This window comes from Dermacentor silvarum, chromosome 10, assembly GCF_013339745.2.
Source record: "Dermacentor silvarum isolate Dsil-2018 chromosome 10, BIME_Dsil_1.4, whole genome shotgun sequence".
Taxonomy (NCBI): domain Eukaryota; kingdom Metazoa; phylum Arthropoda; class Arachnida; order Ixodida; family Ixodidae; genus Dermacentor; species Dermacentor silvarum.
The window spans coordinates 34915607-34943181 of record NC_051163.1 but is presented as its reverse complement, the minus strand read 5'-3'; the positions used below and the strand labels follow the sequence as shown (position 1 = coordinate 34943181).

Here is a 27575-nt window from a genome sequence, read left to right as displayed (position 1 = left end):
AGCGTAACCCTTTTTTATCACCACTTTACTTTAAAATCACAAAAACTCCGCACCTGGCGCTTCCGTCGCAACAGCAGACGCGACGCGCGTGTTTGTCATCTGTTGGCCGACTGAGTTGTGAGAATGTGGCGCCTGATTTACGCGACATTTGATCTTGAGCTCCAGAGAAGCTGTGGTTTAGCTTAGCCGCAGTAGCCAGCTGTGTTCGTGTATGTCGCACGAAAAATCAGACTGGCTGTTCACGCCGGCGTCTCGGGAGACTGTACAGGCGTGCCGGAAGAAAATGGGCTGCTGCTGCGGCGGCTGCTGCTGCAGCGACGACAGCATGCCTCTCGTCAGCGGAGAATTCCGTGTCAAATTAAACACACTCAAGTCCAGCGGTAGGATCGAACTCGTCGAGGACGTTGACACCGGCATCGCGCGTCTAAACATCAATGATCCGGCGAAGCGGAACTGCATCTCCGGTGAGTGATCGAACGCTGAAAATTCGCAGGAAAGTCCGCGACGAATCTGAAACATCGGTGAATTTCTACTCAACCGGCTGTGCTCTTTGTGCGAATTTCTCGTTTATTTAACACTCTTGCACGTTCTATGTTGCACGTGTCTAACGAAAAAAAAAAAAAAAAAAAGCCTTCCGCGAACGTTGAGCGCGTTGATCATGGCGTTGATCGAGAATATGAATGGATGAATACGTCGCATATGCGCTTCCTCGTTCCTTGACGGAGGTCGCTTGTCTCCGAGTTTGCTTAATCTGTAGAGCGTTGATGCGTGTACGCGGTGCACTTCTAATTATATGTACTTGAGCGTCGTGCTATAACGCGTTCTCTTATATTTATGGCTGTGTAACGTACGCAAATACAGAGATGTAACGCCGCATATAACAGCAGTTTCACTAAAGCTTATGGAAACAAACTGCAACGCCTAAATATCTCGTGGGTACGAAGGAGATGTGTCATTTTGTGATTTTAACAGCCGTTATTGCTTCCACGGAAATGAGCTTATTGCGTTTAACTCGCTTGTTCCATATGTTCACACACGTGATAATTTTTGACACGCTTTAATCTTGCTTTTTTTTTTTTTTTGGCAGGAGAGATGATGTTGGAGCTGGAAAACGCCGTCAAAACATTGGAGCACTGGACCCATATCAAGGCAGTCTTGCTCTGCGGGGAAGGCCCATTCTTTTGTTCGGGGGCTAACCTGGTGTCAATGAAAGCCATCCCCAACCCCGACGAGGGACGCCAGATGTCCGCTCTCATGCAGAGCACGTTAACAAGGTGATCCCAGTCACACGTACCTTAATATACCAACAGCTGTATCCGTCGCAATAACACAACAAAATGCCGGATGTCCTGTATTTCGTGGCATAAATTGTCTCAGCTGTACATGTATACCAATCAGCATAACCAACTTAACACACATAAACTAGTTGAACTCAACTTGAAATTGTGCTCTTTCGAGTTCTATTTTCCTCAACTATGCCACGTTCAGACATTTGCTGTGCTGTATTTGCACCTCGACAAACTGTAGTAACCTCACGTAATAGCTAGGTGCTCTCATTTGTTCTTGCTTGTGCTCCATTTCAGGTGATATATAGGAAGCATAGACATGCACATGTGGTGTTCCACCCCCCCCCCCCCTTTTTTTTTTTCTTTTTCTGAAGGATTGAAACAAATTATTGCGATCATCATCAATTAAGACTCGGAAATTGCAGCTGTGCATTCATTAAATAAAAAACAAACAAATAAGTTTAGTAGTTGTATCAGTTTAGTAGTAGTAGTAGTAAATCGCTTGCGAAAAATGACACCACAAATAGGCACTCAACCCACACGATGACAGCACGCAAATCGGAAAGAAGGAATGTTGACGTTCGGGGTAGCACACGGGCTAGCCAAACTGCTCGACGGGGCTCAACTGACTGCACACACGAGGCACACAGGAAGCGCAAAAGAAAAAAAAAGTTACAGTGACGTTTCACTTCGTGAACATGGGTGACGGGCAAGTGAATGGATCGCTGCACGCTTCGTCTCATTTCTCCTTCCCCCTTGGCTCAAAAATGCTTTGTTAATAATAAATAAAAAAAAGAATATTCTCTATTGAGTTTAGTGTGCAGTTCAAAATAATTGCATCATGTACAGGGCTTGTAGCAGAAGCAGAAACGCTATACCAGCCAATTTACAGTTTGCGCAAGGCATTATACAGCCATCATGTCTTTTTCCTTCTCAGCTGTAATGAATTGCCAGCTTGTAATTGGGTCAATCCATGCTTGCTGTCTCTGCTATGGCACTCATCCATCAGAGATTCTTTTTGTTTGAAATTTTAGGCACTTCACTAAAACACGAAACGTCATTTCATGAAATAATTTTCGGGAATAAAATTTTTTTAGGGGCGAAGCTCCTTAGGGTGTGGGTCGTTCCCTCCTCTGTAGTAGTAGTAGTAGTAGTAGTAGTAGTAGTAGTAGTAGTATGTAGCCACCTCTAGTTTATGAATTGCTCAATAGATGGCGTAAGTGGCGGCCACCTGTAGTTTTATGAAGTGTTCACTAGATGGCGTAAGTCCGTAGCTCTGGTTGGCATGGAGACCGCTATGTATGTATGTATACGCATATATACATATATATGTATATGTATAGCATAACCGGAAGCCGACTTCCAGTTCCGCTTCCGGTTCCGGAAGCCAGCTTGTGGCTTCCAGAGAACGCTTCCGGGGTTTTTCTCTCTCGTCCGTAGCTAGGTGTGCTGCGGTGCACAAGGGCGTTCGTTCCCGACGCGCGTTCTTTTTCTCTCGTTCCCAACGCGCGCTCTCTTTCTTTCTCGTCCGTAGCTAGGGGCGCTGCGGTCCAAGGGCGTTCGTTCCCGACGCGCGCTCTTTATCTCTCGTCCGTAGCTGTGGTTTACCCGAATGATCCCCCGGTGCTTCGCCCACTCATCATCATTCACTTCGTGGATAGGCTGCGATTTTTTTCTCTGGCTCAAGCACCAGCAGTACTTTATCGTAGTGCACAAAAGCGTGCGTCATAAAACACATCGCCAAAAACTGTGTTCCTTCATTAAAAAAGCAACACATAATTTTCTCAGGAAGGGACGCCTTGCACCTAAAATTGCACTCATTGACTGTTAGCCATTCCTCCATCTTTTGTAAGCAGTTAAAAATGGGCAAAATGATTTATCTTTGGGTTTCTTTTTCTTTCTTCACAACGCGTTATACCAAACTTCAGTTTTATACCGCTTAAGTTCCCAGGAGCTGTGCTTCATGTGAAAAGATGTTTTCGGATGGATATTTTGGGCAGCAGTGCAACATAAGGGACGATAAGTATGCAATAACCAACTTTTCTAGCTTATGTTTACCCTCCAGTTGAACACTGAGGTAGGTGTTCCTATTAAACGCACACCAAAGGGAGTATCTGATGGCACTTTGTATTGTTTCGAAAGTGAGAAAGCTTTATCAACTGACTTTCTGCTTTAAGAGAGAGAGAAAAAAAATGTTGAACTTGTATCCCACCAATCTCAAAAATTGCATTGCGTTTTGTCTTTCCCGCAAGGCCTCTTCGTGGCAAATATAAAATGCATGCACGCGAGCTTTCCTGTACCTATAAAGGAGCATCCTTAGGGAATCTACACTGGTCTAAGTTGTTTTCTTCACTGCTATGAAACGGCCTCAGTCAAGCAACTGGGAATTAACAGCGCACACCGGGACAAGGACAGGAAAAGACGAAGACAAGTGCTGATGTCCAACTGTATTTTATTTCCCCGCGAGTAACATGTATGTGCACACATGAAATTTATAATCATGAAAAGAAAATCAGTCAAGCAAAACTACAACTGCATGTTGCTCTCTGTTGTCGACCTGCTTGGCATCTTCACATGGCACCGGTAATGAAGGGAATCGACACCAATGTATTTATTGCGTGGATGCCTGCTCTAAACAGTTAATGTTGTGAGAGGTGTAATAATTAGGAAAAATTTCAGGAAAGGGAACTTTTTGGCAATGCCTTTTATGACGGATACTTTCGTGCATTATGAAAAAGTTCCAGTGGTGCTTGAGCTGGTGAAAAAATTTCATTTCACAAGAACATTTTTATGAAATGACAATTCGTGTTATATATATAGTGCCTAAAATTTTTAAGAAGAAAATACAGAAGGTCGAGCACCAAGGTTGGGTCGATTGGTATTGAATGACCCAATTCCCCAATGTATACGACGAGAATTATCTCTTAGCTATCTATTTGGTTCGTAGTTCACTGTTGAACATATTATGCCTAGTATGTCATTTAGAATACATTTCACCATATATTTTACTCGACATGCATTGAAAAGCCAGAAGCAAGCTACTAGGTGATGGTTGCCATGATTAACCATATAGCGTGTTGCCTGTCATGAATTTCTTTTGGCAAAGGCACATGAGATGCAAGTGCTGTGCCCACTTCTGATTTAATATGGTTTTTTCTGTTTCTATATATGTCTTACAGTATTGGGTTATTTGTCTTATGACGTGCTACACAAATTTTTTGCAGGGGAACTACTACATCTTCTTTTGTTGAAGTAGCCACTAGTGAAGAAATACCATATTTACTCAGATATAATGCCATTTTTTTTTTCTTTTACATGCCCTTTACGATGAATAAGGAGAGGTTTAGTTGTAAGCAGAAATTGTATCAGAGTTCAAGCGAGCAATAACATTTGCTTTTTGAGAAACTTGGACAGTCCAAAGTAATGTCCAACATAAGAAAAAGAGGCGCACCTCAAGGTAAAATATATGCTTACCCTTTCCATGATCCTTTCTTCACTCACTGAGGCTTTTTACTGACTTTGACTCCTTTGCACCACTGCTCAAGTTGCTGCTTTGGCTAACTTCACAAATTGTCTTTCTGCTCCAATAAGCCTATTTGCAATGCTGAGTACATTGCTAGACTTTGCAGTGACATTAGTTTGAATGATGTTGGCTTACCACGGTAAATGGCTTAAAAGCCAACTGCAACAGCAGTTTGGACTGGGTAAGAAGCCTAGTTTTAGATGGTGAAGATACATAGCAGCCTCTATTCAAAAATGTTGACGCCTGTAATACAAGTAGACGTGAATAAAAAGCAGGCAAAGGCAGACATCTTTGATACCGAAATTGAAAAAAAAAAAAAAAGCATAGCCGCTACCACTGCCTGGAAAAGATGCAGAGCCTAGAATGTTGAGAACCAACGTCGCACCTCATCATGACGTCCGAGTTTAGGTGACGCCCAATAAACACTGAAAATCTCAGAGGCAATGTGTTGGGAATTTCATCACATCCGTTAAACACCTGGTGCATGCATTGTCTGCTTATGGGCTATATAAAGGCTATTACCAGCTCTGTAGTATTGCCATGATCTCTTTAATAGTGCATGCTAGTAATTTATGACCAATTTAGCCAAAGTGAAATTTTGTCGCAGGAAGGTTGCCAACGGCTTACTTTTTCTTTGTTTTCACATTAAGTCGTGCCATGGCTGAACCACCATAAATGTGAGGCCTCGGTATAAACTAGCACTGCAGTGCATTAGTGATTCCAGTTACTAGTACGGTGCACGAGCTCTGGTTGCTGGAACTGTTTGTGCATACTTCAAGGACTGCTGCTTGTACAAGCAATGGAGGCTAATATAAACACTCCCCCAGCCACTTATCACCACAGCAGCTATCGCAAATTAGCACATATGTGCAGTCTTTGTCAAAAGTGCACGGGCAGGCTGTTTAACTGACTTATGGTATGCCACAAGTTCCAACAACTTGGGAAATGAAAGGGAAATGAAAAGAACGCTTCTATTCACCATCCAGTGGTCCCGAGTATCAGAAGCCCCACTTGAAATGCACCACTCAGCCGAACGACATATATGGTGAAGGCGCAGGATAGCCTCGATACTTTTGACAAAGGCTGTACTGCCCGCTTATCTGCGTATCTGCAAGTACTTACAGCCCCCCTTCACACACATACATTGCTCTTAATATATACTTACATGTGTATACATACACTAATATACATAGGCATAACATTAAGAGACAGGAAAATGGCAATGTGGATTACAAAGCAAACAGGGGTAGCAAATATTCTAGTTGATATTAAGACAAAAAAATTGAGTTGGGCAGGCCGTATAATGTGTAGGGCAGATAAGCGGTGGACTATTAGAGTTACAGAATGAGTGCCAAGGGAGGGGAGGCGCAGTCGAGAGTGACAGAGAATTAGGGTATGTGATGAAGTTACGAAATTTGCAGGCACAACTTGGAATCAGCTAGTGCAAAGGGTTAATTGGAAATCGCTGGGAGAGGCCTTCGTCCTGCAGTGGACATAAATAATAGGCTAATGATGATTAACATCTATGCAGTACAGTACTGCTTCAGTATAAAATTGAGCTGCATTTCATGCCCTCAAAGAGCACAAATGTGCTTCTGGTGTGGACAGGACATGGCATAGCAGAGCTGCCCATTGCCTACCAATAGAAAAAAGAACAGCACAGTCGCAGAAAGGAGTCTAAGAATACAAGCTCGGATAAAACATTGAGATGCAGGCCATGAGGTCTATCCACTGCACCACATCACAGCAATTCAGTATTGCACATAAAGAATAGCTGGCACAGTGACATTGCGGAAGGTTTACACAGTTTTTATTCAAGGGTGACCACAGGTTTGGAGTTCAGCTTGAATTTTCTAATATGTATTCGCATTATTTTTTGTACGAATGCTGCAGTGGCGCCAACTGCTCATTGTATGCTCTTTCCACCAGGTTCAGCAACCTGCCGATGATCAGCGCCGTCCTCATAGAGGGCCGCGCAATCGGCGGGGGAGCGGAACTAACCACGGCAGCAGACTTCCGAATCATGGCCCCCGACTCGGAGGTCCAGTTCGTTCATGTGCGCATGGGGATCACTTCTGCATGGGGCGGCATGACCCGACTGACACAGATTGTTGGTGAGTGCTGGATGCCTGCCTACCTTTTTATGGATTCTTGTACTTATTGTGTCATGCATTACATACTTGCTCCAAGCCAGTCACCAACCCATACCTGCCAAGTCTCCCGGATTACTCGGGAGACTCCCAGATTCGGACCATTTCTTTCAGTTGTACGGTTGACAGGAAAATCTCCTGAAAATTGCTGTTGTTTCCTGTTCCCACGGCCAGCGCATTGTCAGGCCTCATTGGCAAAACAAATCCAACACAATCTACTCCAGTTAGAAGTTCATCGCGTAAAACATTGTTAAAATCTAGTAGGGAAGCCCTATACATGCGCTATTTCGTTAACCGCTGAGCTGCTCCTTACGCTGATGGGGTTGCTGGGTGCCATAGTAGCCCTAGTCCCATTAAGCTAGCCAGCGAATGCCGCCTTCCGCAACTAGCAATACTAGACTCTCCATCGTTCTGCTCAGCGTCAGCCACTCTGGCATTGCGTAGGCCTACGGTCAGTCATGGCTTTAAAAGCAAGGAGTGCTAGCGCAAAAAGTATCCAAGTATTTTTAATGTAGTGCTCAGCCAAAGTGACGCTGGGTATTTTGTTGATACCGCAGAGCAATGCGGAGTGTGAGCGGCAATTTAACATCGTAAAAAATTCGAGGACGCAGTGCCCCTCGTCCATGTGTCGCTCGTTCAAGACGCTGGCATAGAATAAAGAACCAACTATGCTGGGAAACGTCAACCTCGCAAAATGTGAAAGAAATGGAATTTATTACATTCAAACATTATCTGAAGAATTTTTGAACACCCGCCGTGGTGGCTTAGTGGCTATGGTCTTGCGCTGCTAAGCACGAGTTCGCGGGATCAAATCTAGGCCGCGGTAGCCACATTTCGTTGGCGGCGAAATGCAAAATCACCCGAGTGCCGTCCATTGGTTGCACGTTAAAGAACCCCAGGTGGTCGAAATTAATCCGGAGTTCCCCACTACGGCATGCCTCATAATCATATGGGGTTGTAGGGACGTAAGACCTGAGGAATGTCAATTGAATTTAAAGAATTTTGAAGGCAGAAGTTAGGCAACAACGAAATGCTTTGCAAAAGCGGGAAACCTTGCATGTTCACTGTGGTCATTTGTATATCTGTAAATAAAATTGTAATGAAAGTTCGCCTGGCAGTAACTTGAAGAGATTCGGACGCTGGGGGGAGGGGGGGGAGGTTTTGTGGTTAATCGCTTTTATTGTGACAACGCGCTCTCCGTTCTGCCGGTTTCGTGTTCCATTGGAAGTAACGCTCAGCCATGTCTCGGACGCGGGCTAATGGTGACTGTGAACACTGGTGCAACGTTGTATATGGCCAGGGACACTGAAGCCAGGGTTGAATTTCCTTGTCCATAAAATCGACGTTCGATTTGTCATAGTATCCGCCGGTTTCCAAAACGCCTCCATTGCGAGGCGAATTCTTCGTCGACGATTATTGACTGGACATATATGTCACTGTTCGATTCTGCATTATGATTCTTGCTTGTGCGACAGGTGGCGCCACAACTGCGCAGCTCGCTTCTGATTGGTGCATGGGTCTCGGAGCGTGCAATACAGCATAGTGTGGACGTACCTTATAGGTCGGAGGTCGGAAGATGAATTTCTCCGAACTTAGCAGGTATGCCAACATAAGTTGACCCGTATGTATGTATGTATATATATATATGTGGGGGGGCATTTGTGGTGCCATCTCTTAATGGCAACATAAATAAACCATAACACAGGGACATAGGGACACCTGGCGTCTGTGTTGAACATCACAGTGCTAGTAGCCCGAGTCATTTCAACCATCATGGAGGGTTAATGACAGATTTGGAATAAAAACAGATTGAAATAGTTTTACGTTATACCAGCCCAGGTCTCAAACTTATTGTGATAGCTCATTGGCTATGATGTTCTGCAGCTGAGTGCAAGGACACGAGTTGAATTCCTATCTGCCACGGCTGCATTCTGGTGGTGATGGAATGCAAAAAGTCATGTACCAAGCTTCGAGTGCATATTAAAGGTTAGGTGGTCAGAATCGGCAAGAAGCCCTCCACTATGGTGTCTCTGATAGTAGAACATAGCAATGCAACAACACACAGGCGCCAAACTTTGAGGGCATATTAATCTTCTTGGGCCCATCAAAACACTAGTGACACATAAGTAAGTTCTTACTGTCAACCGATCTGTTACAATTCGGAAAAAATGGCTGCGGCTTAGCTCAGCTAACCCTGGATATGCAAAGTGAAAGCTTGATTTAGCCTGGTTAAGTCTTGGTTTCACTTGGTTAACCTTTGATTTAGCTGTAATTATTATACTTAGGTATGCACTCATCGTTAAGCCAGGTATAATTTATAAGCCGACAAGTCCAAGTGTTTTGCGAGCCAAATGGCTCGCTCTTCCTCAGTCTCCGACACTAGCATCGCGCGCTTGGCATTCCGGACCCTCTCTAGTGAAGCAGCTCGCCGGGTGATATCCGCGAGGTGGTCAGACGCCGCTTGCCGACGACGGCTCAAAGCCTCCCACTCCCACGCAACGCTCAGAGAAAACGGCCCGGCCTCATGCTAGAATCGGCACATCGACGACGAGCCCTTTCTCGAGCGCGTTTGCGATGGCGTTGCTCACACACTTTAGCACACGTCGTCAGTTGCTCATGAATGGCTTATACCCCCGTAAACGCGGCCTCCCCATTACGACGACAGAAGAGAAGTGAAATTTTACGCTGGAATTATTAGTGGCAATGCAGCCCACTGTGGAAGCAGACGACGATGAATACGGGAGCAGGATGAGAGCGAGCGCGGTACTCCTCTTAGCCAGGGGCGCGGCGAGTCACGTGGTTAGGCGGCGACGTAGTCGCGGAGTGCGCAAGCGCCAAGCCGGCGGCGGTTAGCACACTCGGTGGTGGAGCTTGGCACGGTGAGTCACGTGATGCGTTGCCAAGGCTACGGCGCAGCTGCGGTCAAATGAAGGTCAAATTGCTGGCGACGGCAAAACTCGGCTCGACTAGGTTAGTAAAGCTTGCGCTTGAATAATACTTGGTTGATCAAACTACACGAGCATGTGCTCATATCATTACCTTTATGCATAAGGATAGAGAGTCCATTTCTCCAGTCGGTTCAGGTAAAAGTGTATATTGTTTTCCTAAACACATAGATAAAGGTTCAAACGTGATGGTTGCTCGCTTTCACTTACCATCCTGCATTGTCGCATCATCTGGTGGCACTTCAAATGTACAAAACAAATTTTTCGTCATGGGGAACGACATAGCAGTGCGTCTCACATGAAGTATAAATTTTCTCGAAAACCAGTGGCAACAGTATTATTACATGCTTGACATATGATTGCCTGTATTTAGCTTTATGTTATTAGCTTATATTATTTTAGCTTATCATTCCTGGTTTAACTTTAAAAATGACGAAAGCCGTTGTCCACATCTTTAGACATATTGTCTAAGAGGTTAACTGGTGTGTCATTCTGTAATATCATTCCAAGTGGATACACCTTGCCAGCTCACCGGCTCCAATTAGTAAATTGCAACATGTGCAGTAAAATAATTAATTGAGAAGGTAATTAGGGAATTTCTTTAATTAGTTGAATATGTGTTTCAATTTCTCATGCAAGTCTTTCTATTCAGAGAGCCGGACAGCCTTACATGATGAACTGATGTCCTGTTCTGTCGTCTCAGAATAGGACACACATATGGTACTCACAATTTTCTATTGAATGGTAATGAACCTCCAACCTTTGGTAGATGTAGTGAGAGGCTCATCGTCCTCCACGTCTTCCTGGAGTGTCGGGAAGCCGAAAGAGAGAGAAAGAAACATTTTCCCCTAGCATACCGCTATTGTGTCCCTCTTCATCCTGCTATGTTTCTTGGTGAAGAGCCGCTTTTTAACACAAAATCTGTCCTAGGCTTCTTGAACGATGTGGTCTTGCATGTTACTAGCCCAATAATCTTGTAGCACATCCTCTCTCCAGAGGATGCCGCTGTGACTACTTTTGCATAGCACATGCCTCCAGGTCCTTGCATTCCAAGGGCACTGTTAAAGCAGTTGTGCTTTTTGAAAATTTTTGCCTCTGACATATTTCAGTATATCGTCACTGTTTCACAATACATCTTTCGTGTCCATAGCACAATTCATTAGTCATTGCCATAATTTTATTACATATAGGTGTTACACAATTTACAGCGTCCGTCTTTTAGGCCCCTTTACAGCCCTGTCACATCCGCTGCTCTTAATTCATCACTTCACTTCGAACTCATTAACACTGGCCTGGCGCTCTTTGGCCATACTTGGCCCTTGTGCCACAAAACACTACATTCATCATCATCAGGTGGACAGCCTCTGAATAATCCAGCTCAAGGACTAAAATTATGTTATCTGCAACAGGCAATATTTAAAAATTCAGGAAAATTTAATAACGATCACCCCGTGTAGGCTACAGACTGCTCCAAAATCAGAATTTATCTGTTCCAATCTGCTCCTCATCTTCTCCAAAAATTGCTACAAAATGACTTTGGGCATTCCCACCCCTCTTCACTAAATCAACTATTATGCACAGTAACAGCAAGAAAAAGCACACTGATCCAAACATGCTTCTTGATTGATGTCAACTATCAGCCAATGACAGCACTCTGAGAATGTGCCCACTGACGTCAACAGGCAGCGCTGGCAGCCCTGAAACGGATGAGGAGAAGGCCTCTGTTGAAAAGAGAGTGTTTGAGAAATAGGTGACTTCATGCTTCGCTTGTGAGCCCCATGTGCAGCACATAAATGCAAAATTTGGCTGAAATGTGCACAGCAGCATATGCTACAGTGTAGCCCAGTTATAATGAAGTTGGCGGGAATCAGAAATTACTTCACTGTACCACTTTTTTGCTATATCTGGACTCTAAAAAAATTCGAGCATCAAGTAGACCAAGTAGAAAATTTTATTTACACCCTCTGAAAAAACGGCGCTAAGTGACGAGTTCAGCAGGAGTAGCGCATGCGCACCAAGTTCACTGGAAGCCGTCATCTCCGATAAGCCGGGGAGCTTACAGCGAGTTAATCGTGCCAGGGCCTGTGTCGTGCTGGTGGAAATAGCCTAGCAGATGAAACGTGCGCCGAGGGAGCCAGATGGGAGCCAGATGTTGTCCACAGCGTAATGTCATTGGCGTATATAGCATACCCTAGGTTGTGCATTTGGTCTAAGGCTTTAGCGAGTTTCCTCATACCTATATTAAATAGTAGGGGTGATAGTACTGCGCCTTGCGGCGTGCCTTTGTTCGACATATCGACTGTGTTAGATCTTGTCTGACCAAGGCTTATGGTAGCTGTGCAATTGGTTAGAAAGGACTTGGTATAGTTCTAGATCTTCATGCCACAGCCAATCTCGTTTAATTCTGATAGTATGGTGTCATTCGCCTTTGTGTCAAATGCGCTTTTGAGATATAGTTCTAGGAGTGGGTGATCTCCTCCTTAAGATATGTTGTTTGTGACCTCTTCCTTTAGTAAAAGGAAAGCATCCTGGGCGGACAGGTCCTGTCTGAAACCGAACATGTTTCGGGGAAAGAGGTTTTTTTCATTCAGGTAGGTGCTTAGTCGCGAATGTATGACTTTTTCATAGAGTTTTCCCATGCATGACGTTAGAAATACTGGTCGCAGGGATTGTAGGGTAGGGGTTTGCCTAGTTTTGGAATCAGGACTATTTTAGCCTCCTTCCAGCTCTGTGGGACTCTGCCGGACTCCCACACTTCCTCATTAAAGAAATTGGTGAGTTGGTCTAAGAGTTCATTGCTCATGTTTCTCAGCATCGCGTTTGTTATTTGATCCGGTCCCGGAGCCGTATTCCGCTTTGCTGCCTGTGCTGCCGCAAAAAGCTCCACTTTCGATATTGATGCATCTAACTTTTGGTTTTCTCGTCCATTATATTCGAGGTTGCACAGAGGGATCTTTTCGTTTCCGAGATATCGCGTAATTAATGCTTGCAAAAGCTGTTGGTCCGTACCTCCGAAATCATTGTTGAGTTTCTGAAGGGTGTGTTTGGTAGCCATCTCGATCCTATCTAGTTCTAGCATGCTGTGTAGTATAGCCCAGGTCTTAGTCGAATTGAGTGTGCCTCTAAGCTTTGCCATTTCTCTGTAGCTAGAAGCCGAGAATCCTCGCTTTCTGGACTTCGTTGATGCGTTGATTATCCAGAAAAAGGTCTACAGTCCCGTTCCTTTTGTATCTCCGTTCATATAGTCTAAGCTCGGACTTGTCCGGAGCGCATTTCATGCCGCAAAAACGAACACAGCTCTCCGCCTCGAGCTTCCGCACATACTCATTGGCTTGCTCTGAAATGACCGCGGTTCTCCTAAGGAGCTTGCGGTTGAGCTTTTGTTTTTTCCATCTTTTCGTAAGCCCTTGCCTACTTTCCCACTTATGTAGAAGGTGGCGATCGACAACTGGCATATCTGCTGTTGTTGTTAGTTGCTTGGAGGTGCTCTTATGTGCTTCTTTGATGAAGTCCGCCCATTCACTGGCGTTGCTCAGGGTGCTATTGGGTATAGGACATTTAAAAATTTAATTTCCTGTAATTAACCCAATCCATAATCGTTACGTGGCTTATCGATCGTTTAACTTTCGGCCTGGCCTGATTTTCATCTAAGTTTGTCCAGCTCGCTTTCCGTATGTTGTATGTGAAAGTAAGGTCAGGGAAAGTGTCGCTGACACTATTACCCAGCCTTGTAGGCGACACCGTCAGTGTTACCAGCTGGAGCTCATGCTTCTCAGTAGCTTGTTCAAGAGCCCTTCCTTTGGGAGAGTCCTTTTTGTACCCCCAGCTGGTATGTTTCATAGCCTTGCCGATGACCAATACGGATCGCTTGTCTGAGCCGTCCATGTTCGTGCACACCAACATCATGATGCGGTATTTTTGCGCCCATGCATTTATTCGTCTTTGCCGCGAGAGTTTTTGCTGGCAGTAATTGAAAAAATAGCCTGTTTCCTCAGCATTATATGTCCCTGTCAGGATACATCTCAAGGATGCGGCCGCTGTGCTTCTCCATCCAACGCTGGAGACCGTCCTTGTCACCAACAATGCTTTGTCACTCCTTGTCACCGAAAATGCTGCAACCATCCGTTGTCTGGATTAAAATTGTCGTAGCCAAGAACAACCCTCAACTTCTGGCCTTCGCTAGCAGGACTGGCCGACTGAGTGGGACATTCTTTGCGCGAGCATCTACAAACCATTTGCAGAGTGCTGTTTCTACGTCGCCATAAGTGGCAGTGCGGATACGCTTCCGCTCACCGCTGACGACATCGTCGTCCAAAATAGCATCAATTTTGCAGGCATTTTTTGTCGCCAAAGTTAACTACGCGATGTCATACTTCCGTGCAATGTCGGTCGTCTTGCTTTTCTGACGAACTTTATCCAAAATGGCGTGTTTCACTTTCAGACAGAGCACCTTTCATTTCGCCGTGGACGTTCCAGGTCTCACTGGACTCAACATTGTCGAAAAGTTTGTCGTTGCAGGAAGCACAGGGCAGGCCAAGCTGTTACCGTAGAAAAGTCCAAGCATGCTGTGGGAAGAACCAGAGCCCATTAGTCGAGTAGTAGCAACGATGATCTGTTTGTTACCCGTGAGCAGTGACGGCATGCCTCATCTTTGTTAGCGCATGCAGGCAGGCCACTCGGTTTACCTGGTGGCGCCACGCCGTGGAGAAAAAGCAATTTAGGAGAGCACCTACGTACTTCGCTTTTTTACCACGATGAGGCACCACAAGCGGAACCGGGCTAAGGCCAACCGGGCTGGGCTGGCCCGGCGTGGGGCGGTTGTGAACTAAAGGAGAGTTTTCTTGTCAAACAAACTGGGGGACTACACAGTGTGACGAGAAACGTGACGAAGCCGGCAACCTTTCTGGAGGGCGCTAAACCAGCTCAGGCGGTCGGCCTGCCTGGCAATGAAAAAAAAAAAAGGAAGCGCTTGCTTGTTTTGGAGACTGCAATTAGGCAGCGCAGGCTATGTGATGCAGTGAAGCAAGCTTTCGCAAGGAGCCGAGCTGGGCGAAAGGGAAAGCGATGCTAGCGGAGGCTGCCGGGAGCCAAAAATTGGCAGTGTTTTGGCCTTGTTGATTCACACAAAAACTCAAAAGGATGTTTGATAGAAGAATTTCTTGTTTTTCTCGAAAAAATGCTTCGCTATATCTACTGAGTTGCGTTTATTTACTTCGTTAAAACTGGACCGAAAAGGTATTGAAAATGCGGAAATTAGAATGGGAAATCAAGGTAACTTCGTTATAACCACTATTTAGCTATAAGTGGGTTGGTTATAAGTGGGCTACACTGTATCCGCGTAACGTGTTTCTTCACCAAGCCATCGAAAGGTGGTTCAGGGCCTCTTTAACCCTTACACAGGCAAATTTTTCCTATCTGGCAGAGGGGTCTACTTGTGTGGTCTTCCACAAGGCATGGTCGAGAATGTTCTTTGTAAAAATTTCGAATTTTTTCTAAGTAACATTTGTGTGAGGGCTTCGCGGGATGTATTCTTGCCACTGCCCAGTTGACACACCCCCCCCCCCCCCCCCCCCCCAAAAAAAAAGACAAAAAATTACTTTCGTATTACTCCAGGACTTTCTATAGCTCAGAAAACAAGAAAGTAATGGACATCTTGTGATGCTGCCTGAAGCAGATGTCTGCATCGAGTGGCACAGCGCATCTCTGGCAAATGTATCGCGTCCCTCTCTCTGCTACCTTCATGCTACAGGACCACCGGCACATGTTCATAATAAGATGGGCTTGCTGCAAGTTTCAAATAAATGGCGCTTTTTGTTGCTAAGAAAATTGTTTCAAAGCTTTTGTACGCATTCCGAATCCACCACTTAAGTGAAATGCTCAAGCAGACAGCATCGCCGAGATCGTCTTGAAGCGCAGGAAGCACTGTAGATTTACATTTGCAGCAACAAAGGGAACCGGTGCAATTTTTTTTGAAGTTTCTATGGAAGTAATAATGCCTCCCACGGCCTAGTTATGCACGTATAGCATTTGGGAAGTAAACTTGCCACCACATGTGAAAAGGTCAACGAATGGTGATATCAGTTAGGGCTATTTATCCTTAAGAAGAAGCTTTAGCTCGGGCCCAACTCTGCTGCCGCCTATTCAAATGCACGTAAACTGCAGAAATTATTGTCTGAGATAACCCCCAAACGAGTTTAAAAATTTGCTGCATTTTGAGAGAGAAAGTCAAATTCTAGTGACTGTATAAAGCAGAATGTGGATATTGGGCCCGAATTTTTTGCAAATATTGGCAAATATTTTTAAGTTCGAAAGAATTACAAGCACGAAGTTTCCAAATCCATAACTCTGCACGAAAAACAGATATTGTAGTTCTGCTAACTGTAGCTGTCAGAACATACGAAGGGGACAAATTTGGTATACTAATTTTTTACAGCTTACATGAATTTGTTAGTGTTTATAAGGGTTATGCAAAAGGCCTATTCACAAATTTGTGGTATATTTCACACGGGTGTATAATATATGAATTTTGTCCGCTTTAGATGTGTTATTAAATGCAGTTTGCAGAATCTTTATATCAATTTTCATTGCTGAGTTAAACTTGATAGTATTGATTTCCTAAATTTTGCAAAGCAATATTTATTTTTAAATATTGATGGCCTCAATAAACAAATCCACTTCCTGCAGTCACTAGATTTTAACTTATTATAAATGCAACAAACCTCATCAAATTTGGTGCAGTGGTTACAGAGGAAAACTATTTCTCCTTTCCCATGCATTTAGCTAGAAGCCTCCAAGCCAAGGCTTCCCCTTTGAGGGGCAAGTAAGTGCACGGCCATATTCATTTAGCACAAACTCGACAACACAGGCAGGACACTCGAAAACGTGCTTTTGAAGTGGTTAGTCGAAGTTTGGACACTTTCAGCGGTGTTGTAATGACTGTAATGACTTTTTTTCGGTGTTGTAATGACTCGTGCCAAATTTTGTTCCGTGCAAGTAAATTTTAAATTAAGTAATGTGCCTTGCCGCGGCCTACTATGTCACGAATTTGTCTGCTTGGTTCCACTGAGTGAACTGGCGCTGTCATGCTCCGAAAGTTCCCGTTTCAATCGATTTCAGACATTATGCAAGGAATCGGCACATTATTTGGGGCACTGCCTCGTAAGATTTGTGGTGGCACATCATTGCGAAAAAAGTTAATAAGTTGACTTTCGTTAATTCGACTACGGTTAATTTGACTTTTCTATTCATTCGGTACTGACCAAAGGTCCCGGCTGGCACCCAAGCATTTCAAAGGGCCCAAGCTTTCGTTATTGCGATCCTAAAATTGGCCTTCGCTGGATAATTCGAACTTAACCAGTCAGCACGCACGCACCCGACTCCTATAGTGACTCCAATAGCGAGCAGTTTAGTGGCAGCGTTTGTGTTGGCAGAGGCTAGGGGACAGTGAAAACATTGAACAAACATCATAATGTCTCTTCGAAAATGCCTGTTTTCAGCCTGCTCTAGGAAGATTGTCAAGGAATAATTGTAGCTTACAATATCTGATTATGGTATTTACCCGATCCTAGCATGCACCATTTCTTTCCTTGTTCGATAAGATTAGCAGAAAATTGCCTGCGTGGAACAATCGGATACCAAACCAAAACCGCTTTCACGCCGTTTGTATGCTTTACCGCATAACACAAATGTACTGCGGCGAAGCTGACCTTAAAACCGTGAGGCAAAGCTGCCTTTAAAGGACACTAAAGGCAAATAAGTGAATGTGGACTGTTAAAGTACTATTCCAGAAACCTAGCAGTACTTGTTTCAGGCCAGGAAAAGGCTTAGTTTAAGAGAAAGTCTCGTCTGAAGGGTCCGCATACCTTTCGCGTAATTCATATCGCCCACCCCCAAGCAGGAAGTCGTGACATTGCATATGCGATCACCGCACTTCGTAGCCGTCGGTGAGTAAAACGGCACCTGCCAGCTGGTGCTACGGTTGTTTGTGCTAAGCGCGAAAGTGCGGCCAAAAACCGAGCTAAGACAAAGCCGACAGTGCGAAGGAGGAAGAGAAAGCACGTGCCGAATCATAAACGCGACCTTCGATGCTGATATTGCAATGGGCCTCTTTCTCTACTACTTGGAGTTTGTCTGAGTTTTGTTAGCCAGTAAAACCAGTGCAGCACTACACAATAATGAAACTACTAAAGCGCAAAAGCGCGGGCAGCACATAGTTGAGCGAAAACGAAGCCTTTTGACCGCCCGCATCGTTGTTAAAAGTAATGTCAATGAGTTCTTGCTAAGAATGTAATTGCAGTAGTCAGGTAGCATTTTCTTTCATGTTACGATGCAATGCAGTTATCTTTTTATTATGAGTGGTTGATAGAATTATGTTGAGCCGCTACATCATCGGGCTAGTACTTGAATGTCCCAGTGCAGTCTCAAATCGTGTCCTGCCTCAATTTCTCGATTACTAAAGCTCCGTTCTCAATAATATTGAAGCCTTAGACGTTCTCTAGAATTAATTTGCTTCAGCTTGACTTAATATTTGCCTTTAGTGTCCCTTTAAGGAACTGGCCACCATTGTGCAACACATATTAGACATTTGCCCATTTTTCTTGCTAAAGAATACGGTGTGCGTTAGATATCTACTTTCTTTGGGAGCTTTAATGCCATTTCTACGTTATCTTCTACTTTGGACTCAAAGAAATTGGGCACACGTTTCATTCGGGGGCTTTTTAAGCTCGACAATCTGTTATGGCGTTTTTTCTGCATCTTGTTTCATTCAACCCACTGGATAATTCTATCAATTTTGCTGGTCCTGTCAGGGTCGAAGTAACTAACGATGACTATAAAGGCATGTAAATTAAGGGCAGAGTGGGAACGGCAGTTCTGTTATATCATGGCGTACTGGAGCACTGCACCTTGTGCACAATCCTCCCACACAATTGCTTTTTATTGGGCAGTTGGCTATGCACGATGAGGAGCTGTAAGAACAGCTATATTTCTAACACGCATGCACAGATTTAGAGGTCTTTACATACCTGCCGACTTTACAGTATTTTTCAAACAGTTTACAAATTTAGGCTGCTTCTATGATTTTACGAGTGCTCTGTCAAGTCCTACGAAAAATCAGTTTGTTCATGAAAATGTTTTGAAGTTGTTGTAAGATTCACACGAAAAAGGAACATTGACGGTGCCTGTGCCGCCCTCTTGTGACAGCGCAAGGCACCATATAAGCCAGAGAGATTGGAATAAGATTATTCAGAAAAATTTCTAAAGCAGGTGAAATCGCCAACAGAAAAATTGCTAAGAAGTAACTGATCTAAAGACATGTCGCTTGTCGGTATCTGAGGATGGAAGTTTACTACTGCTTGTATAAACAAAAGAAAGCTGGGGTTTTACGTGCCAAAACGAACAACTGATTATCAGGCACACTGTAGTGGGGGAGCCCGGAATAATTTTGACCACCTGGGGATCTTGAAACGTGCACCCAATGCACGGTACACGGGCATTTCTGCATTCCCGCCGAATCCCGCCGCTGCTGGGATTCGATCCCGCGACCTCGTGCTTGGCAGTGCAGTGGTGTAGCAACTAAGCAGCCACAGCGGGTACTGCTGCTTGTATGCTATGCCTAAAGGTAAACAGTCATTAATGAACTGCGTATGTAGCCCACAAAAATTGTGTGCTCAGGGCAAACTTTTTTAAAAAGTGTGTGCTATACCCCTCCCTCTCGCTCGTATCGTTGAGTCCACAGGATCTTTATGAATCGCAGGTTGGCAAGTATGTTTTTATCGCAGTGTGATTTCTTCCAGGAAGCAGCCAAAGGCATAACTTTAAACAAAGTCAATCAGCGTAAGAAGGCAGGAATCGAATCATGCTGTACAAAGTCTTTCTTTCAGTCCTTCAACCCCTGTACTTCCCCAGGAATGGAAACACACTTCCCCAATTGTCATAGCTGCCACCGATAATGCACTTTGTTATTCAATATTAGCCTATAACATATGATCAGGAGAATCTTTGTGCTATTGTTGACCGCAACTCGCTGTACCTGTTGTATTCTGTTGATTTTAACAACTCCCTTCTTTAATGCAAAATAGCCCTGAGGGTAATATAAATTAAAGAGAAAAAAAAAAAAGGATTAGAGGATGAGTGCCTAGTTTCAGTGGCCGGTTGCTGCGATAGTGTGTTTCAAGTAAGCACAGCTGCAGTTCGTTTCTGTGCAGGCAAACAGCTGTGTCCTTGCATATCTCTAGCATTCCGTGCGTTTCATTTATAATAAGGAAAAAAGCTGTCAGAAAAACAGCATACCTCTAGAAATAGTTTCGTTTGACCTTCCATTTAATGTGCTGTGGCTTTCCAAATGAAAAGCTTTGTGTTTTTAGAGTCGTTTAGTTGAACGGTTAATACTACTTGAATAAATGATTTAATTAACCCTTTAAGGATGGTAATAAACCCAAAAATAACTTACAAGGAATCTGGTATTTTTTAATTGGTGTGAACAATTTAGGTATGTCTAAAAAGCACATTCGTGCTTGTAATTTGTGCACGAAGGTTCGACTTTATTAGAAAAAAATAACAGTACATTGTTACAAACAAAACTCGGCGCTAACACAAGGGATGAAAAAAGAAGTGCACCACACGAACACTGTCTTTTATATTATAATTTGTATTATAGTATATATATACTATATTATATATACTCTATAGTATATATATATATATATACGCTCCTCAAACCATTATAGTAGTTGTTAGAAGCAAATAACCCAAAAAGCAAATAGTTAAAGAAAAAAAGGAATAAGAAGTGTCATGAACGTCTTGTGAACTTCTTTCTTTGTTCCTTATGCTGGTGCTGAGTTTTGTTCGTAATAATGAATCAATTCCAACTAGCCCAATTTGCAGTCCTAATTTAATAAATAATAGTATGGTGAACACAAAATGGGCTTCACTTCACATAAGCATCATTTTGGTCAGTGGACTCTTCATCAAAGATCTGAAGGAAGTACTCCACCGTAACGGCTCCTTCATCAGGTTCGAGGTTCATTTGAGGAGACCCAGTGAAAGGAAACCAGTCTGGAGAAATATACTCTTCGTGGTGTCAAGTTTTGTCCATACACGTGCACAGCGTATGTCATATCTGCACTGTCACTTTCTCTCTCATCAGAGCTGAGACAGACTTCATGACTCATCAGAGTCGTTCGAGGCCAGTTTTACATCGCTTCTACTTGAGGGCAATGAAGTTTCAGAAAGCGCACATTTCAAAAAAGAATTATTTTTTTTTCTATTATCAACACCACTCGCTTCCCATGGGGGATGCCATTTTGAAGTTGAGCCTAGCCGGCACAACAACAAACCTCCATTTAAAGAATCTTATTTTTGCTGAACATTGCGTGCCTTCTGGCATTGTTTTCTCCAAATGCATTGCAATGGGCAAATCGTAGCAGTCTCCAGGACTTTGTTATCAGACCAAGCTTCTTTGTAGAAAGCTTGGCTCGCCGTCCATACTTTCTGCGAGTAAACCCTTGATGATCTGAGCATGATTTTCGTACAAAAAGGGTTAAAGAGGTAAAACGAATTGTTGCAGCTCATGGTCATATTATATGATGCGCTTTTTGGCCGTGAAATATTGGCAATTTCTGTACTGACTACTGGCTCTGAGACAAACTTTCGTTAAACCTCGAGACTGCCGAGTTTAACCTTAGCTCTTATCGCCACAGGTCCCACACTGACGTTGGACCTGTTTTCCTCGGGACGGCCACTACGCCCCGACGAAGCAGTGCGGACGGGCTTCGCAAGTCACGTCCTGAGCGGCCAGCGGGATGCCAAGGAAGAGGCGCTGGAGTGGCTCGGAGAGCAGACCAAAGGCCCGACGGAGATCATGCGAGCGGTCAAGCTTGGTATGGTGGCTGCCCGAAGCCTGCCCCTCCAGGAAGCATTGCAGCGGGAAAATGATCTGTTCGCCACTGTGTGGGGCCAGGACGCTCACAACGACGCCCTTAGTCAGAACGTCAAGCACTGATCTTTGATATTGTTATTGTTTTAATAGTTTAACGTTGTTGCCTTGCTGTAGAGATTTACAATGGTTCTGTGTAAGACTGCATGAAGCCAGCCTTAGCGTGCAGTCCCCCCGGCGACTGACAAAGGTCACGCAATCGACCGCAACTGGCGACTAAGGGGACACTCATGGTGGCCGATCTTCACACCAACAAGAACGTCCTGCCTGTTGCCACACTGGAATGCCTCGCAATTAGTGCTGTTCACATCGGCTCGCACGGTTATCGCCACATCAAATAACTGTCGGCATGTTCCCGTGCTAGTTCTGTGCCGCTGAATTGGTTCAGCAGCTTTGCGACTCCAGTCGTGGAGCTGAAAAATCAAGTAGCAAGCGACTGACCTGAAACAATCACTTTTTGACCAAAGCGACTGTTTGCGACCAACTTGGTTGCAGGACCTCTGTGACCAATCACAATGGCAGGACCTCTGCCATTGTGATTGCCGCCTTATATCAACTGCATACCCTTTTGAGCGGTGTTAACATTTCTTTGGACAAAGTGACTGAGTTGCAGCCCAAAACAGTATTTTAGTGAAACGTCTATAAGTGATTATGCTGATGGTGACTTGGTTAGAATAAGTGATTTTTTTGTGTGTGTGTTTTAATTGTTCCTGGACATGTTCTTTATTGTTTTTTAAATTTTAGCGGTGAACAAACGTTTGAAAGAACGCACTTTTTGAAAACGAAGTGCCACTAGAGGTGCTGCAACCTTCCGTGACTTCTAGAAATTCTTATTATACTTCCACACCTCGGCTTCCGCCTAAAGTGATTTTTACCTTCAATCATGTATATAGTTTACTGTCGTCTGCTTATGCCCGCACTTGCACACTTTATATTTCGCACTCTTGCATGTCCCCTTTTGAGTTATGGGCATCGAGAAAAAGTCTTTGTATCTAGTTTCTTACCTCTCAAAGCATTACAGCGAGATGCTCGCCTTCATGGTTCTCCCGTAAGTGTACGATTATGCTAGTTTACAAGTGGGCATGCGCAAACAGCGATACTGCCGTGCGTGCATTTTTTTTTTTTTTTTGCAAGATGCACAGAACTGGCTGAATTTTGTCTAGTGATCTAACAATTGATAACTGCAAGTTTCTCACTGGCTTTGTTTTTCTGACGGTACAAACCACTGAGATAGCCTGCAGGTTCTCACATGGCATGCCTCATTTTTGATATGGCCGCATGTCCTGGGGCCGTATTCTCCAATGCTTCCACATCTCAGTTTCTGCCTGAAGTGATTTTTATCTTCGCTTCATGTATATAGTTTACTGCCGTCTGCTTACGCCCGCACTTGCACGCTTTATAATTCACACTCTTGCACGTCTCCTTTTGAGTTACGGGCATCGCGAAAAATTCTTGTATTCTGATTGTATTCTTGATTTTGTATTCTTCTGGTCCTTTATTGGTTCGAATGCGGCTTGGAGGCCGTTGCCTTGCCATCTTGGCTGGGATCGCATCCTTGGCTTGACACATGTTGAAAGCAGAGAATGAAATGGAACATTTTGAAATATGGGCCCTAGTTGTGTCAAACCTAATTAAAACATAGAATAAGGGAAAGGGAAAAATTGTCGTCCACCCGAATGTAACACGAAGCTACAAAGGAAACCCATACGGGTTTCTCAGAAAGAATGCTTTGCAGTTGAGGAAAAATTCGTCGTGGTCTGGGATTCGAACCCGGGACCAACGCCCTTCCGGGGCGGTCGCTCTACCATCTGAGCTAACTTTCTGAGGAACACGTATGGATTCCCTTTGCAAGTTCATGCTACATTCAGGTGGATGACAATTTTTTCCCTTTCATGGTACCTCCTTCCGCCTTGCGGCATTCCGCAGAACTGATTTGTCGTAAGAATAAGTTGTGTGAAGTTTATTACATTTATATAAAATTAGGCTAGTTTATTTGTGCGTTCAATAATAAATCATGTATAAAACTACATGCATTAAAAAGCATTTTGTTGCTTTTTTATCACTTAAAAATTATTAGCTCACTTTTTCTCGAAATAAGTCACCCTGAAGAACTTAGATCTGCTGTAAAAGAAATGCGGCCCTGGGGGAACATGTTTCCTGAAAAAATTTGATCCTCGAAGGGTTAAACTACCTTTTGCGATGGCGAGTCAATGGTTGCAGTATAAAAAGGGAGAAGACTGCCATATTTATAAATTGGCATCATGTTTCAAGTAAGTGCTTGGCCTAGAAAAGCAGCTTTGATGTGCCAGAATGACTCACTAATAAGCTTTTCGGTAAGCATGATAAGCATGTGTATCCCTCTTGAGAGTGAAGCTGGCAAGGCATTGAACTTAGCCAAAGTTACTTGAGTAATTTTGCCAGGGCAGTTTACTGGATACTTACCTTGTCACCAAAAAAAGAAAATTGTGCACAAACCATTAATGATGATTGCCAATGTAAGCGAATAGCCGAGTGATGTATATTTGTTGCAGTGAGGATGTTTAGGTCGCATTTGCAGCTCCATTGCATAATTTCGTAGAGAACATAGCTGTTAACTGGCATCTGTTGCGGGAGTATAGAGTAGAGGTATAGTTAGCGTTTTGCAGTGTAATAGAGATTAGTAAAAGGTGATTTGAGGTTTGGTGGCAGAAAAGTAGGGTGACCACAAACAATGGAGGTGTACAAAAACAAAGTTCCCTATAGTGGTTCTGAAAGTTTAATGCTGGAAATTATTCTTCTTCTTTTTTGTATTAAGATAGATATTAGGCAAAATATGAACTAGAGCTTGGTCGCGTAACCCAGCGCCCTGTTTAAAGGGGACACTCATAACATCCATCCATCCTGCTGGAGCTGCTAGTATGGTAGTTTCCATGATAGCTGAAGGATCAGGGCGCCAGGATTCATTCGTGTTCTTAGCCGTGAGGATCAAGAACTCTGTTGCGAAGTACCAACTAAATCTAGCATGCGTGCTGTTACTAGTTCACTGGGCTACAGGAAGTTTACATAAAAATGGCTCTTTGAAAAGCTCCTGGTATTTTCATGTATAACTCTTCCTGCAGCAAATCAGAGCAATGTTTCAAATAACTGTGCTGATTCCAGCTGTCAGTGGGATTGCCTTCATTGGGCACACGGTTGTAGCATTGTTGATTTGTATTACTTTGTTTTCATCCTGCTGCATATATCTTAATTATTTTAGGAAAGATAAAGGACACTACTATGCAAGAGCCATCAGTTCTGCGTAACACACTCTTGATCATAGTGTAGACAATACATATGCCCAAAATGAGTTTGTTGCTTGTCGGTGTCGTGGCATAGCAATTCTTAATAAATATACCGACCAGAAACGTTTCTGTGGGGGCTATAAATCGAGCCATTCAATTTACTTCCTTTTGATAGGTTCATGTTCCTAAATGTATGGTGTGAAGAGCCACATGAAAAACCTTTTCCGAGTGTTCCACTTCAGGACATCTGAAGAGGTTTGTAGTTGTTGAGGTGGCAAGCAAGCATAAATCCAGTGCAAGAGCCCTTTTTCAACTTGGACGGACTTTGGATACATAATACAAATGCCGAGCTTATTTTCAAAGCACATATAGTAAACTGTATTTAAGCATATGATCCTGTCTCTCTCAGACTCCTGTGTTCAACGCATACTGCTTGCTGTGGGCGGTTTGGAGTGTGCCGCTGTTCTGCTGTTTTGTAGACTTGCCAAGGTGGGTCAATGGCTGTGTTGTTCCGCTACTGAACAGGAGGTCACATGTTAGGTTCCAAGCCACAGCAGTCACATTCTCACAGGGACCTGGTTGCAGGAAAACTTGTGCACTTCTTAGGTACACCCAGGCAATCAAAATTGATCCAGAACCCTTGACTATGGTGTATCTTGTAGCCTAACTGTTACTTTGAATTGTTGAGAATTGTTGAACCCTATTGATTGAATCTGTCGGTGACTGCATGGATGAACGTGTTTGACACGCTTTTGTTGTGACGTAAATCGCAGTTAACATTAGCTTTCCACACAGAAGTGGCAGTTTGCATTGTTTGTGTGTTATGTTTACATAGTTTCAATAGAGGGTTAATGCTGAATACTTTCAATCGATTGGTCATACTTTCCTATTTTTGTAGTGATGTATGGAATGTGCAGTTGTAATAACTCTCTCCGAGTGTGATATTGTTAACAGTTTTCCGAGTATTTGGCGGTCATCTTCAATTGTGCACATTACTGGACTGAGCAGGTGGCGCATAAACCGCCCGCAGACGTTTGTTATGCGTGGGTTAATAGCTGATGTTAGCATGTTGCGGTGAGACAAATGAACTGTACATATACCGAATGTGCGTGTGTTAGAATTTAGTTGGAATCCATCTTTTGCCGGCATGTCAAGGCCGTTGCTTTGGTGTTCTTTATAGCTGCATTATATTTAGCATATGTCATGAAATAGTGTTGCAATAGAGGCCGTGAAACCTCTGTCACATTGGTTGTGTAATTTATTAAATAGCGCAATATGTACTTGCCCAAAAAGAAAATGGTCAACTTGTCCAACTGGATCATTTTTTTTTTTTTTTTGCCACTTAAAGCTCTGTTAGAGCTATTAGTTAGAGCGTTAGAGCTATTACCAGCAAAACACCGAGAATTCAATTTTAGATTTGGGCAATAATTATTTTTAGTTAAACCAGTTTATTTTCACCAGGTCCTATCATGAACCTTAAATTTATAAAATATAGTTTTTTTTATTATTATTATTCAATAGCAATGGAGTTAACTTGTGATATGAGCTTGGGGGGCCATCTGTAAAGTGCAAAGATGGGAAACAGAAACGTTGAAGTACTTTCTCAGCATTATAATTATGCAAACACACAAAAGAGCTTGCGTGATATTCCTTACAATAAAATTGTAGTCTGTGCTTTGTGCCTTAATATACTTACCTGGTTGTCCTGTGTGCCTTGATCCAGGCACCATTTTTTGTGTTCACACAGCTTCATTAATGAGGCCATTCAGCGTTTGCACATTTAGCATGACGTTCTAGTCACAAAAAATGTGCTAATTGCACTTACTCTGCACTGTATTAAAGCTCCACTTGCAATGAATCTAAGCAGTGATAGAAAAAAAACAGCTTTGCATCACAATACCACTGTACTAACTGCAAACAAAAAGTGCAGTTTCTTGGAGCAACCTCCAGGTTATATTTATATTGTCCAAGCTCTCAGCATTCGCTACGGACTGAGGGACGCAGTTATTTTTTAGTCTGCTTCCTTAGTCCTCGATATGCTCTTGCCATCCATACAGTCAATCCGTGCAGCTTAATTCGGCAATTTTTCATTGTTAATGCGAGTTGTTGAAGTGCTTAGTAAACCTCGATCCTGTTCTTTAATCAAGGAATATGTTGTTAGTTCGAATTAGATTTGAAGCGATTGGTGCTTATGCTAATTAAAGCTCTGCATGTGAGCATTTAGTTGGTTCCACCTGCTCGTTTCACGAGACTATGTTCCATCTCTTCGTTTGCAATATTTTATACGGATTTTCAGAATTATTTATGGCATTGTTATACTTGATATTCAATCTGAGCACAGCTGTGAAAAGAGGATAGCGATAGCAAAAATGTATAATACATACTCCTAAGTTGGCAGGATCATGCACAGATATGACGTGTATTTGTGTGGCACATTTAGGACATTTAGGAGGTATGTGATATGGGCTGTATATAT

At 43.5% G+C, this 27575-nt stretch overlaps 1 protein-coding gene across 1 annotated transcript; it reads left to right on the top strand.

Moving 5' to 3' along the window:
• Window positions 1-4: 4 nt before the first annotated feature.
• Window positions 5-26962, top strand: LOC119431281 (ethylmalonyl-CoA decarboxylase). The gene is made up of 4 exons (XM_037698748.2): window positions 5-464; window positions 1088-1274; window positions 6739-6923; window positions 21604-26962. Exons 1-4 carry the CDS (start codon window positions 212-214, stop codon window positions 21903-21905), a joined length of 927 nt encoding a protein of 308 aa, XP_037554676.1. The 5' UTR covers window positions 5-211; the 3' UTR covers window positions 21906-26962.
• Window positions 26963-27575: the final 613 nt, after the last annotated feature.